The sequence below is a fragment of the Centruroides sculpturatus genome, unplaced genomic scaffold (assembly GCF_000671375.1).
Source record: "Centruroides sculpturatus isolate CEXI.00-Female unplaced genomic scaffold, Cexi_2.0 scaffold32, whole genome shotgun sequence".
Taxonomy (NCBI): Eukaryota; Metazoa; Arthropoda; class Arachnida; order Scorpiones; family Buthidae; genus Centruroides; species Centruroides sculpturatus.
In genome coordinates this window covers 540,540-556,472 of record NW_019384445.1, presented here as the reverse complement: position 1 = coordinate 556,472, position 15,933 = coordinate 540,540, and the positions used below count along the sequence as shown (strand labels likewise).

General features: G+C 32.2%; 1 protein-coding gene across 1 annotated transcript in view; it reads right to left on the bottom strand.

Annotated features, from left to right (window-relative positions):
- Window positions 1–15,933, bottom strand: part of LOC111620329 (receptor-mediated endocytosis protein 6 homolog) — an 82,640-nt gene that overhangs the window by 24,786 nt on the left and 41,921 nt on the right. The window contains exon 5 of the mRNA XM_023362246.1: window positions 13,321–13,444. Within this exon, the coding sequence (XP_023218014.1) occupies window positions 13,321–13,444 (124 nt within the window). The remainder of the gene's footprint in view (window positions 1–13,320; window positions 13,445–15,933) is intronic.

The window sequence follows — 15,933 nt, the reverse complement described above, 5'->3', positions numbered from 1 at the left end:
ATTGCTAGAAGGAAAAGAGAATAAAAATTTTTTTAAATTGAAAAAATTCTTTATTTATTGATTACATTCTAAGTATTTGTTCAATTTGGGAGGTAAACAATTAAAATAATCTGATGTTGCACTAGCGTATAAGCATGTGTGACAGTTTGTAAGTAGTGCACCAACAATATACAGTTTATCAACAGGCTGAAGAAACAATTTCAAAATTTTTTTTAAATCTAGAAAAGCAAATATTTGAATTATTTTCCCAAATACCCATTCCACACACTCCCTTACTGAACTCATCCTGGAATTAAATACTTGTTGCTCGGATGTTAAGCTAGCACCTCGGAATGGCATAATGAGGTATTGACGCAATGTATAACCAGAATCTTCATATAAAACAAATTGGGTCCCTTTCTCAGAACAAGGAATCGCAGCCAACTGCTATAACAAATTAGATTCTCTTAACATTCCACTGTCACGACGTCTTCCTTCTAATACTCCAAATAAATTAGCAATCATACCATCAGGTGTAACTACTGATTGAAATTTCAAACAAAGTATACGTTTATGGCCACTAAATATCAACTTTGATATGTTGTTGGTCGACAAATAGGACGTGCCGTTCCATATATGAACCCTGAACATTTTTGTCAAAAGTTGCATCTTTTGCTGCTATTGCTTGGCTGAACAATTTTAATTTTTCTCTTGTTAGTTTTATTTCGTCAATATTCAATAACAATTTGGAATAACTATTGTAAATTATATTTAGTGTTTCATGTATGTTTGTGTTTTTTGTTCTCCCCAACAAAACAGAAATATCATAAAGTCTATTAGGATAAACTAATCTTCGTAAAAAAATACATAATGCACCAATTCCAAGTGAGCATGATCCATTTTCAGAAATAATTACAGATTAAAGGCATAAAGCAGAATGAAGGTGAAACAAATCATCTCTTGAAAATCTGTTAAAATTATAAAATTTTATACGTATTATCCCTTTTTTTAAGTATTTACTTTACTTTATAAATAGTGTATATCACTTACCGAAAATAAAACAAATAATCAGAATCTGTCATTTCATTTAAATTCATTCTTACTTTTGTCACTGATATAGCTTTAGTGATATGATGTAATAAAACGACTTCTTCATCACTTTCATTCTCAAAGCCGGATTTGAGGCGATTGGAGCGATTTGCGCTAATCAGGCCCCGCGCTTGAAGGGGCCCCCACAGGACATCAAAATTTATATATTTAAAAATAGTTTCAAATTACAGAATAGATTAAACAGTTTAGCGATCATGTCGATTGAGAGTCAAGAAGCAAGCCAGTTGGATTTTGATACTATTTTAAAAGATTTTACAGAACAAAAACTTTGGAACATATAAAACATCTCTTTATAGGTTTATATTCAATAAAACGTAGTTGTACAGTAGAGCCTCGATTATCCAACTCAATTGGGGACTGGGGTTGGTCGGATAATTGAAAAGTCGGATAACCAAAAAGTATGAAAAAATCCATTATTTGTGTAGTATATTATTATTATATCCCATGTAATTAGTATATCGCTATTAACCTACTTCGCGTTGAATTTACATCGATGTTAAGCCTAACAAAAATTTTTTAAAATAATAATCGTCGCTATTGTATCGTTAAAAATTAGAAAATTAAGCCTCATTTAAATACTGGCTCCCTTTCATGGTCGAATTAGTGTTGCCAGCTAAAACACGTAAAAATAATATTAAAGAAGCCAAGACATAGCCAAATATTGTAGCGCCACATCACTAGCAGACATTTGAAATTTGCCGACTAGAACAGTCGGTTAACCGAGGTGTCGGTTAATCGGGGGTCGGATAATCAAGGCTCTACTGTATTTATATTTCGTACAAGTTTTTTAATGTAGAAATTTGTCTATCTTATTGTTCATGACTTTTGATTTTTATAATTAGATTTTGGATTTTCTTTTAAATAAATATTTAAAATCTATATTTCAATATGTAAAGTAACTGTTAATTAATTTTGTTATTTAAAGTTTGAGGGGCCCTGCAAAAAAATTCAATCAGGCCTCACACCTATTGCATCTGGCCCTGTTCATTCTCATCCATTAAGAGTAATACCTCATCAGTAAACTACAAATATAATTTTAATTAAATGCTTACTGTGCAAAAATTAAAAAAAAAAAAAAAAAAGGAAAAATTAACACAGCCTTAGAGTTTCTGTGGTCACTTCACATCACATTGAAAAATATTAAATAATTTCTGAATTAAAATAATCTATTTTTTACAATGGCGGAAAAAATGGCGATATATTTAACATCATCGAGTGTTACCAGCAAAGGTAAATAAACAAATTAAACTATTTTAAAGTATTTATAGCATGTTTAGTAACACTAAATAATTATTTTTAATTAGTGTGGTGTCTCCTACCGTATGATAGAACTAACTCATACTTTTGTCGAGGGAAGTAGTGACTTGTGTAAATTTGACAGCTCAAAAAATTAATTTTTTAAAAATTTACAAAACGTATTACGCTGTTGATGGTAAAAGATACCGTTGAAGAACAAACCTACCTTAAGATAAGCTATTATGAAAGCAAATATGTGTAAATTCTACATCACTTACTAAAAAACTGAATAATTAAATAATTTCTGGATTAAAATCATCTGTTTCTTTACATTATTATTCACAACTTCTTAAATAATCATTATTTTAATAAAATAAATCATAATTTTAACTCCAAACACAAAAAAATGAAGACGTTTAAGCCGATTGTCTACTTGCCTTGCTAGACGTAGCAAACGCCATTATCAACCGCATAGAATTGCCGGATGGTGGTGCTCAATCGTCCGCCGTACACGTTTTGGGCTGGATACGACGGCCGCAACCTTTCTATTATTTTGTTTAAATTGATTATTCAGCAACATAAATGATGTCTTCTTTGTCAGCTATATTTGAGGTCTCATTGTGTCAATTTCTTCTTAAATTTTTATAAGAATCGTGTTTAATAGGAGGAATGAAAAAAAATAATTTTTTTCATTCCTCCTTCATATAATGGTATTACTTTTAGTTTCCCTATATCAACTTTTAATTTTTATTGTTTTACGAGAATTTTATCAAGCTTTCCCTTTTATAATGAATATGTTTTTGGTAAATGGATCCTTTTTATTAAAATTTTTTATAGATTATTTACAATATAACTTTATGTATATTGTTAACTATAACTTAAATTTTTAAATGTTTTTATAGTCAGATTGATGTAAAACAAAAAGGACAAATAAATGACATTTGTGTATATCTCTCATTAGTTCTCTATTTTATGGACATTTTAATTCTAGAGGATATGCATTTTGGTTAAAGTCCATATAGCTATCTCCATTGTGTGTTTCTGTATGATATGTTCTTTCAAGCAATCTTATGCTTACTGCTAACAATTAAAATAACAACAACAAGCAATCAAGTACACTTATGAAATTTCTCACCCACACAACCTGGGAATGTTATAAGAAACTTGGTATAATATACCATTAAGAGGCACTGTACAGTACAGTACAGTACAGTACAACAGAACTAACAGTAAAGAGGACAAACTGAGATGTGGTCATTTAAGATATAAAAAAAATTGGGAAATCTTTAACACTTTGAAGAGTCAAATAAAAAGAAATCCTTGATGATGCCAAATGAAGCTGATCTTACAAATAAATGTCTTAAGACAAACCATTCATCTAGCACCTCAAACTCAAGGCCAAAGACAGGTCATTAAGAAGACCACAAGCTTAAGGCTTTAAAATGTGGTACCTACCATATGTTGATGCAGATTCAAACAAGAAAAAAAAGGCCAATTCATCATTGTAATATAAGTTAGCCTTAGCAATTCCTTTGTTCTTTGTCTTATCTATTCTCTAAAAATTTCCCTTCCACTCCGTTTACCCTTTGGGTGGGATTACCGTTTCGAAGAAATAAACAATGAGAACAATAGAAGAGTAAGACCCCGGAGGTCTTGTGGGAAGGAAAGAGACTCACTTTGTGCCTGGACGAGGGAGAGAAAGGGTGTAAGGAAGATCACAGCAGAAGCAAAAGAGAAGATATTACGAGCCAAAAAAGGGTTGAACTTTAGTAAAAAGGAATACCTTCTAGGCTAACGTGCTTGAGTAAAAGAGAGTGTCACTGAAGGACAAGAGGTTCACCGAGAAGACGGAAAGTTTACAACAAAAAAAATCAAGACAAACTCAATAGTGATGTTCCATCCAAGTATATATGCAAAGAAAAGTAAATCGCGGGTATTTCACTCTTCTTCTATTTCCACCTGCATCTATCTATTCTTGTTCCTTTTGATGCTAGACCGAGGTCTATCAAGCTAACACAAACAAATAGTTGGCTTACAAAATACCTCTTTATTTAATACGGGTTTCGCGTTCAGCAACTGAGGGCTCATATAAAATCTCAACAAAAATTCATTTACACAATCATGTGTCCCGAATACAATATTCTTAGTCCCTTCACTCTCCTCCCTCTTTCACGTAGCGTAACAAAGTTCGTACTCGTTTACAATAACACGTGAAGAATTCTCAGAAAAGTCTACTCACTAGGAATCCGGCACTTAAACGATCGGGCATCGGACCAACATCTATTATTAGTGGGGAAATCTTCGCTTCCGTCGATACCTTGGGTACTCTAGCTTCCTTAATTGTACTGTCCACACAATTCCTTCCATGTACACCATGGATGAATTTGGATTCTATCTCCTTCCCTTGATGTTCGAAACGAATCTCCCTTCTAACTCTGATAGGTTTCGGCCTTTCTCGATGGTGCTGATCCAAACCTTTCACGAACGGAACTCCTTCAAGGAAGAAAAAAAGGTGCTCTCTCACACATGGACCTGCTATTTGTATCTCTGGTTTGCTGATCTCACCTGACCTCTTCGGTAGCCAATCAAAAGGTCCAGTTTCACACAAAGGAGGGAGGTAGAGAGTAAAAAGGACACGTATCCAAATGGACGACAAACACAAAGAAAACCCGATACAATGTGACAAAATAAAACTTACGCTAAGTACAAAGGACATTAACTATACAAATAATATTCACATACATTACTAACAACAAACAATAAGTGGCAGAGCACTACACTTTCCTCTAGTTATAAGTAGAATAAGTTTTAGTTTTAAGACTTACACACATCTGATTGTCAGGCTCCGTCTTGCACATGTTTACCTTTTGTACTTAAAGACAGAACGCCTGTACAAGAGTTTAACTTTGTAATGTTGGGATCCATAAAGAATCTGTTTCTGTTCTTTCTGACGAGAATAAAAGGAAATCATACTTTTGTTTAAATTAACTTGATTCATTTATTTTGTGTCAGTCTGTTCACAGAACCCATTACACCTCGACACAAAATCACCACACTGCCTTTTGTAGAGATACAAATATGAGGTTGTTAAAAATATTCTCTTCACAGATGAAAAAATTTAACAAGCAGAAATGGTCATGTCTATACCAGATTGATGAAAAATTTTCATCTGTATGTCTGGGAAGTCTCAAAGGGGAATTCCCCATTCTAGAAGTGTAATGGTCTGGGCAGGTATTGATTGGCAAGAAAAAACAAAACTTTGTTTTGTATCAACAGGTGTTAGAATGAGTGCCAAAGATAAATTTTCCAAGTATTGGTAGAACCATTGAACAGAATTATGTTCAAAAACTAAAACTGGGCTTTTTGGCAAGATTTGGATCAGGCTCACAGTGCAAAAAACCACACAGGAGTAGTTAAATAAATTCCAGATTTTACTTTGAAAAAGAAATGGTTTGCCACATGTGACCCAAACTCATTACATTATTCTGTAATGTCAAAGTTTAAGCCAAAGGTCCATACTAAATCTCACACACATGTCAAAGTTCTCAAGAAATCCTTCCACTCACCAAGAGTGAAACCTAAACAATAGTGATGAAACCTGAACAAAAAATTTTGTGAATGAGTCAAAAATAACTGACATGTTAGAGGTGACAAAAGTTGGTGTTGAGCAATTTTTGATTCTCTTCAAAATGAAAACATTAGCCAAAAAAGGAGCTACTTTGCAGATGTACAAAAAATTTTGAAAGACTTCTTAACTGGTAACTTCTGTAAACTGCAACTCATGAAGTCTTTTAAAATTCCCAAATCAGAGGCAGACAGATTGTGGAAATACATCAATGAGAGAAAATATTTTAAAACTTAGCAGTTCAACATTTGTATGATTAAAAATGAGTTTTTTAAATGTCAGTCTCATAACTAAAACATTTTCTAAATTGCTTATAAACTGTATATCAGAAATATAAAATCATGTGTTAATATTAAATAATTTAAGAAATCTAAAATAGTATTGTAAAGTTGAAGACTTGTTTTTTTTTGTCTTTAGTACTTTTCAAAATAATCAAAACAAAACATTTCATTGTCATAAAATTTAAATACTTGCTCAAAGTAATAAACTGAAATTTGTAATATTTTCAAAAGTATTACAATATTTAAATACACTAAATTCTTGCTAATTTTAACTAACCAACACACTAACACCTAAATGCTAATTTCAGCATATAATCTTTAATGTTCCAAACGTTTTGGTCATCTTTCAGAGGCTCTCTTCAGGAAAAAATGCATAAATACGAAAAACAGTTCTATAGTTTGAAAAGTCTTAGATTTTGAACATAGCTATGTTCCAATTTTTTAAATGTTCAAACAATGTTCAAAACAAAGATTGTTACATATTACAACAGATAAATAAATAAATTATTAATAATACAATATATGACGTAAAAGTTAACCCAATGTTTTAACGTATAAAGTATGCAAAAAATTATCATTATGCTTGTGGCATTGTAAATAATACTTCCACGATTGTGGAACCAGAATATAGTCGGAGTTAATGCCATTTTCCTTTATGCCCGCTATATAGATTTCAAGAGCCTCCAACAAATGTAAGTCATGTCAGTCAAAAGCTCTGTGTAAAAGAGTAGCTTCATCCCAACAAGGAGAAACTCCGGGTTCGGTAGCATACTGCGCTAGTGCAGTATTATATTTCCCCTTGGACACATCATATTTGTGGTCCTGTATTCTAGCTTCAAGTGATCTGTATGTGGATCCGATGTATGTTATACAAGTATTAAAACATTCATCATGCAATGGAATGCTGTACATGCCTGGCGATTTCTTGTCATCGGTCACATTGTCTGCATTAGATTAGAACTGGAAAATGTTCTGTTTTCTCCTATAAGTTAAACGCAAGTTTAAATCCTTAGCGATTCTATTATACATTCATTATTTTATTGTACATATATATAATATATATAATTACCAGTTGTACACAAAGAAATCACAATGATCAGGTATAGATGTACACACAACTAATGATGGAGAATTAAAAGAACATAAGAAATAAAATACATAAAATAATACATCAATAACATGAAAATCAAAATAAAAACAAAAAAAGTTAACTGATCTATATACAAATACAGTGGTATCTTGTATAACGTACTTAATCCGTTCCAGGTGCACGTCCGTTAAGTAAAAAGTCTGTTATACGAAACGCATTTTTCCATAGAAATACATGTTAAAACATATAATTCATTCCGCAGCATAAAATAACCGTACTGTACCATAAAAAAAATTTAAATGGAGCAGTCACCAATTATGCCAAGTAGTCAGATGTTGTGAGGAGAAGGTGGAGGAACACTTTCTTTACACATTCATACAGATACAGACTTTTTACACATTGCAGCAGGTCTCTTTTTATTGTTTTTTAATCGGAGTCAGATTCAGAAGAGGCTACTGGAGCTTGCAGGGTCAACTCCTCTTGTTCCATCCTTTGTTTTTTGGCAGCTTGCTTCTTGAAAAACATGTCCAAAGTGGTCAACTCCTCTTGTTCCATCCTTTGTTTTTTGGCAGCTGGCTCCTTGAAAAACATGTCCAAGGTGGTCTGTTTCTCTCTCCAACACCTGTCGAAAATGATGGGCAAGGGTGTCATTGTAGGGATCATTGATCCTGTTGCACTCAGCTATGTTTGGATAGTGAGTGTTGGTAAACTCCTGAACCTCTCCCCATTTGACAAAGAAATTTTTGTCAACTTTCACTCCTTCTGATAATTTCTTCTTTGTTTCAATTGACACCACCATTCTGTTTTTTAGAAGCCATGATTTGCACAACACTTGAATAAATGTAAATACCCTGCACTGAGGTGATGTACGTAATAAACAAGGGAGCAATCCGAATCCCAACAGGAGCTCTGTACTTCAGATATACTAATATATATAATGTATAACTAAGGATATTGGATTGTAAGCTTACTAAGACTCTTTCTTCCAATTTTCGTAAGACAAGTTCGCACAAATCCCTCGAGATAGAGCTACCCATTGATACGCCCCTTTTTTGGATGTAAGTTTGACATCAAAGTAAAAAAAGAAAGAATAGCATATTAGATGCGTAAGTTCTAATATTTGGGAATGAAAATCTCTGGACATCAGGTGTAGTAGAGAGAAAGAAATCTCTTAGTGCACAAAACCATTGTTCCAAAAGAATGGAAGGCAACATCGATACAAAATCGAATACAGTAAAGTATTTGTTCCCATTTAAATTTATATTCTGGAGTTTGGCGACTAGTTCATTGGAATAAGAGACAGTAAAGCTGTATGCATCAAGATGGTGTTGTAACAAATGATGGATACCTGTAAATTTTCGTGCGATGGAGATTATTTTTAAATAAAATTGAAGACAGTCTGCCCAAAAGGGACCACTATTTATTATTTCTGTGTTCCAGACAATACACATTCTTGGCAACAGACCTTTCCTTGTAGACTACTTGTTGCCAGAAGTTTAAAAAGTCCTTTTAAAAAACACAAAAAATATATCCAATTAAAATTACAAATAATTTCTAAAAAAGGAACTGGTGACATTCAGACGTCTTTCTTGCATCCATCATACCTTCGTTTGGAGTGATATTGCTTTTATCTACTAAAAACAAGCACTGGGAAATGTAAATGAATACATTTCTCCAACAAGAACAAGGAGGATCTGGCTTTATCGATCATGGGTCTTAATTGTTGCCCAGGTTTGTGCGTTTTGGCAAATGCAAATAGGTGGGGGATATCAGGGGAGCTAACTATTGAATGTTGAAGGCCTACTAAGACTGTGGCAAGGTCAGTGCGTGTGAATCTACCGACATGACTGAAGCTTCATTGTGTAGGAGGTCTCAGCGTGTTGAAACTGAGTGTCAGTTATATATTGGTGCAAAATATTGGCATAGGTTGCCCTTAGCATGATGACTATAGCCTTGCTCTTATCAGATTTGACCATTGTGATGTTGTTGGACTGGAGCCATTTCCTACTGCATTTGACATAATTCCAGAACTTATGTACATTGGGTTCAGGCTTGTAACTTTCAATTGCCATCAGCGCCTTCCATCGAAGATAGTCCTTGTGGGTGTCTGGCTGCTCCTTATTTCCTCTAGACAGTATTTTTCCACATTCAGAATGAACAAAAATGGATTCAGTGTAGCTGATTGAGGTACGAACATAGGACCAAATTCAAATGTCTTGTGGAAGTATTCTGGAGGAGAGATGTTGACCCAACGTGTTATAATGTTACAATGTTAACTCAGGATATTCTTCAATATTTTAATTTTTGAAGTTAGACTATTTACAAAAACATATTAATATTTTCGAGTCTATCATTAAATCCTTTTCACACAACCACAGAAGACACAGTTATATTAGTTATAAGATAAAACTTTTTTAAAAGACAAATAATAAAAGGTAAAAATTCACAATGTTTAAAAATGATCAAACTTTAGCCTTTTATTATAGGATTTAAATCATTTTCATTTGCAAATGAAAATGATTTACTCGTAACTACCACTAGTCGGATGAACCAGTTATAAAATTTGGCAAAGGACTTGATGGTTGGTGAGAAGATTCTTAAGTTTTTAATGTAAAAAAGTCAGATCCTACAATAAAAGGCTGGCATTTGATCATTTTTAAACATTGTGAATTTTTACCTTTTATTATTTGTCTTTTAAAAAAGTTTTATCTTCTAACCAATATAACTGTGTCTTCTGTGGTTGTGTGAAAAAGATTTAATGATAGACTTGAAAATATTAATATGTTTTTGTAAATAGTCTAACTTCAAAAATTAAAATATGTTATAATGTTGTTGAACTTAGGTTTAGGATGCGGTTTCTGTATTTTGCTTATCCAAGTGAGCTTTTTTCATATTTATGCTGCAAGTTACGTTTGACACTTGCTTCTAGTTCGATGACTCTAGAGTTCACCTGCTTCAGGATAGTAAAATCCTGCATAAATAAGTCCTCCTGAAGATTGATGAGTCGATTCAGGTTGCTGTACATCAGGTGCTTGGTATATCGAATAGCCTTCCTAAGGCACAAAAATCTTACTTTAGGCAAAAGAGATTCACAGCCATACAAAAGCTTTATTCAGAAGATTGACATAGGGAAGGTTCCATTGTTGCGACAGTTAATTAAGAACATCAGCTTCTCTCTTACCCTGATTAGAAATAGAACGGCTTTTCTGTATCATTTGGCCGGCATTGCCTTTAGTAAATCATACAAAAAAACTTAATCTTAACCATTTCTTGCATGAAGAAGTATCAGATTAGCAAGTGAGCCAGATTAAAAAGAATATATAGGCCTAAAAACAATGAACAACGTGATCTGTGAGTTTTTGGTACTGATTCTTTTAGAGTTGTATGTACTGTTTTCTATTGTGAAATTATATACAGTGATATAATAATTGTAAGTTTATTCTTTATTCATAACAATCTACATTACTGTACACAGAAATGAAACCTGAGTGAACAGGAAAACAGGATGCGTGAAAACTAATATTTTTGTGGAGACATAAGTGTATAGGCAATGACATTGAAATATGGTGAATAATTGAGAGGCCAGATTGTTAACAACTGAATTAGCAATGGTAAAGTAGAAAAAATATTAAAAACAAAAGCAGAATATACCATTCACACTTACTCAAGCACAAGTTTTTTAATATAAATACAAAATTTTTTCATCCCTATTCAGAAGCCTTCATCATGTAATATAGCCATTGCATAAATCAAACACATTTCAAAACATGGGTGCGTAAGTAACAGATTAAAATGAATGCATTACATACTCATGAAATACAGGAATATAATACGTATTATCACACTTGTGGTAGAGACCATAATAAACTTTAACCATCAAAGCTAAAAAATTTATAAGACTACTCTCAAGGAAGAGTGCATTAATAATGATAGCATTCCTCTACCACAAGCATAGTTATATAGTTATATATATTATATTTCTTTATTTTATAAGTCTATAACACATTCATTTTAACCTGCATTATTTATACTCCCATTGTATATAAAGATTGAAACTATATTTAGTATAGTTTCAATCTTTATATGTTTCAATTGCTTCTACTGTTGTATTAATCATTCATAATTTTTTAACCTGAGTCATGTAATATACAAAACACTCCATTTTGAAGGTTTTGAAACAAATTCAATTTATACAACAGCTATATTACCTGATGAAAGCTTCTAAAAATGGCCAAAAACATATATATTTCAATTAAAATCTCATTCTAGAGTAAATATGAATGATTTTTTTTTTCATTGTCATTGATTCCAGCTTTCAAAATTGATTCCAAGTTAATAAAAACCAAAAGTATAAAAACAAAAAATATTGGCCTGGTGATTAAAAACTACAAAATAATATTATTGATTTTAAAATCAGTCTAGTAACTCAAAATTTTATAAGCATTCTACATATATACAAAAGAAGCAAATAACAAGAAGTAAAGTTAACAACAATGCACACCATCATTTACAGCAGAGCATCAATTATACAAAATCATTAAACTGGAACAATCTTAGATTATGGACTTTTTTGGATTCGGTACGGAAAGAATAAAGTAAATACTTTAAATATTAACCTTATTATATAAGTAAAATTATTAACTGTAATTGTAGTACAATTATAAAAAAAGTTAAGGCAAAGAAATTTAATACATATGGAAAATAATAAATAAGAAAAGGAAAAAAATCTAACTTATTAAAAACAAGTATTAGTTTCCATTGTAATGTACTGTACAGCATACTAATAAAAATACAGTAAAGCATAGCATCAATTATCCAAATGTCTATTGACCAAATCATCAATTAACCGAAAGCTTTCCAGTCAGCAGATTTAAATTTCCGCTAGTGCTGTGACACTGCAATCTTTGGCTATGACTTGGGCTACTCCAATATTATTTTTGTTGATGTGCATGTTTTAGCTGGCAGCACTGGCACGACCATGAGAGGACACATAAGGACGTGCCAGGATTTGAACAAATTTCAACATGGGATAGGTTAATATATTTTTTCGTACATAATCGGTTATCCGAAAAATCTATTTTCCAAACAACCCCAGTCCCGAATTAATTTGGATAATCATTGCTCTACTGTACAGTACCTTGAATTCAAAGTAAAACATAGATTATAAAATAATAAATATTACAAAAAGTGTACTACTCTCACAAAGTTTATTTATCACAGTTTTTTATTTTTAAAAAGTTACTTATTTTGCTTAGTTTTACATAGTTTTTTCTATTTAACTGCACTAAATCCCTAGCTCACTAAACTGTCACAAAAGTTAAAAGAAAAATGCTCCTGGATACATTTCTAACAGTGACTATTCTGCTTTTTTTATGCAGAAAATGCTTCAATATGCTTAAGTATGGTAACACATTAGAAGATCACGATTCATTGTCGTATTTTTTCCATTCATAATCCTATAATAAATAAAACCTAGCACTGGTGTTGATAAATGAGACAGCTTGATAGCAAGTCTACAGAAGATTGCCAACCATTGTCATTACATAAAACTTTGTAATTTCTAAAATCAATACTCTCTGAAGTCAATTAAGGTTAACAGATTTTAAGAGTAAAAACAGTACTGTACTGTAATAAAAAAAATTTGATTTTCATTTATCTTACCTTATTCTTTATCATTATCATTTTATTCATTTATTTTAAATTTAGAATTTCAAACTTCAGTTTAAAAAAATCTGATAAGCTGTACTAAAACTTTAACAGAAGATTAAAAAAAGTCTTAAAAAATATTTTTCATAAGTTTGAAAATCAAGTAAAAATAAAAACAATCATTCTTGGGAAAAATGATTATTCAGATTATTATTATTTAAAATATATTCATTTTAAGTACATTTATATTTAATTTCATATTATTTGACAAATTATCATCAGTACACCAATTACAAACTTTCCCATCATTACAAAACAAAGTATTAGTACTTATTGTAATTGTTTATTATTACCTGACATTTGCCGACACCATATCCGATAAATTATCATTTTCATTTTCATTTTCTAAATCAAGTGAAGAAGCAACAGAATGATTTGATGCAGCTTCTGATACAGCTTCTAAATTATCACTTGTTCCTAAAATAATAATAATCTTTATCATCAAATCATAAGTACTTAAATAAGTTTATTTAAAAGCTTTCAAATAAGTTTAACTTATAATCATATTAAAACATAAAATTACCAATAAATAAGATTAATTTTTAAAAATGTAATCTATTTATTAAATACTTCCCTTAATATTATGATTAAATTTCTGTCTTTCAATATTTACTGTAATTTTCATATATTTTAAATTATGCTTAAGTCTAATTTGTATTAAAGCCTTTCAAATAAAATTTATCAGATTTTAAGAATTAAGGTAGCAGTCACACAAACATCACCTAAAATAATTCTGTAAGAATGTTTACTCTTTAAATTAAAATATCATTTTTCTTAATTATATAACACTCACCAAATAAACCATCATCAGTTCATAACCAAACAGAAAAATTCTTTCTACGAACATTTTCATCTACATGTAATAGACATCCTCAGGTATTGATGATATCGAACTAAGAGCTAGTAGAACAGAATGCTTTTGAAAGTTCCATTTTGAAAATGTTGTTTTAAAATTGGAAATATGTAAAATATTTGAAACATATCCAAATAATTTTAATAGTAATAATATCATTTTTCTGCAAACCTGCAAGAAATTGTAAAGATTGCATCACCCATATGAACTTGTGTAAATACAAGTGCACTTTTTGTTGACTAACAAAGTCTACTGTGGCAGTGTTTCCAGTAATTGTATCATGTATTGGTATAAAAAGCCGTGTAAAGCTGGTGCAGATTTAAAAGCAAAATGGAAAGTTTTTGATGTTGCATAAAAAGTCCATTATTGTTGTCTGAATGCCGAAAATTTATCCTGTTGTGAAATAAGTTAGTGCAGAGTGCATATTGTCAGCAATCAACAGTTGCAGGCTTGATACAAATACAATGCTAACATGGCGACATTAAGAGAAAAGCCTAATCAAGAAGTAAACACTGAAGTGCACTGTGCCAGGATGGAATGCTGAAGCATCTTGGCCCACAAAAACATACGGCTAGTTCCTCTGAACTAAAACTAGAGTAAAAAGAGCAGACAAGAGTAGGTTTAACTTGAGTTTAAAAGCCTCCATCCACTTATGAATCTGTGACCTTTCAGTCAGCACTTCCTTGGTGCCCTGTTAGGATTGACACCATCGTGTTTCTCGAAACACGAAAATTGAGATGACGATTACATCACGCCGTCGAGCAAGCGGTCCCGTACGTGATCTGACGGATTCGTAATGTCGATTCGAGAGACAACATTGGAAGTGACTCAGATACACTTAACAATTAACAAGGGTTTATTTAAAAATCTATTGGATAAAGTGTTGTCGCGGAGAGAGAGAGTTCACATACAATTCGCAGGGTGATAAATACCTTTGGTAATGGATCCCAGTCGGGTCTTGTTGAATTGGAGAACAAGATCTTCTTATGGGTTTTTTCAGGATGTATCCAGTTCTGATGGGTATTTTTAGTTATCCAGGCGATCGTGCACTAACACACACACACACACAAAATTTTATCCTATGGGCGACAATTAATTCGGTGACAATTAGATGGATGATGATTGAAGGGAGGACGACTTCTTTCCTCTCCGAGGACTAAGACAGCGACTAACTCTTTTTGGCCATCTCTGATGATATTCACGGACGATTTCGGCCATGCAGAGGTTAATAGTTCACGAGAAAGCGTCATGTTCCTTTCAAGAAAATGTAACGGGAGACTTTCTCAGGTAGCTAAGAACAACAATAGTTGCATAATTCGCGAAATGTTATTATTAAAGACTATTTCTAATATAAGAATTTCTGCTATCTTACAAATCCATTGCTGATGGCATCTTATCTGTATAAACAGCATCCAGATCAAGTGTCAACAGGTGAAATTCCTTTACACCCAAATTTTAGTTTAACTAACCACTCACCACAGTGAAATTACTTAAAAAACTGTGTACATGGAACTAATTTACAATGTGATAACAAAACATCAAAAAATATTGAAAAAAACCAAATGTTTTCGAACCCCTTCTGGGCTCTGCATCAGGTTCTTAACCATTCCTGGATGGATATTCAATTAACTAATGCCGTTTAAATAACATTCGATCGTAAGTTCGAAAACGATTTACAAAAAAATATGTCGCACATGCACAATGAGTCAGCCTGTCTGAATACTACAAGCAACTAGGGTGTGCTGTGAATCAACTCTTGCCAGGCCAATGACAAGACCATTTTCTCTTTAAAATTTATGCATGTGGATGTGATGGAGAATTTAAAGATGTGCATAGCCTCTAACCATTTGAGGTGTTAATTGGCAGGTGCAGCAAGGAGAAGATTCGCCTGAGTAAAGTCAACAACTATATCTGGATCTGTGACATAAGTAGCGAGGGCCATGGAGGTTCTCCCGTGACAAATATCTGCCTGATGTTCTTGAATTCTGATGCCCATGAACCATTTAGTAGAGCCTATGTATATCAGGTCCCTATCGCATCTATTATCCCTTAA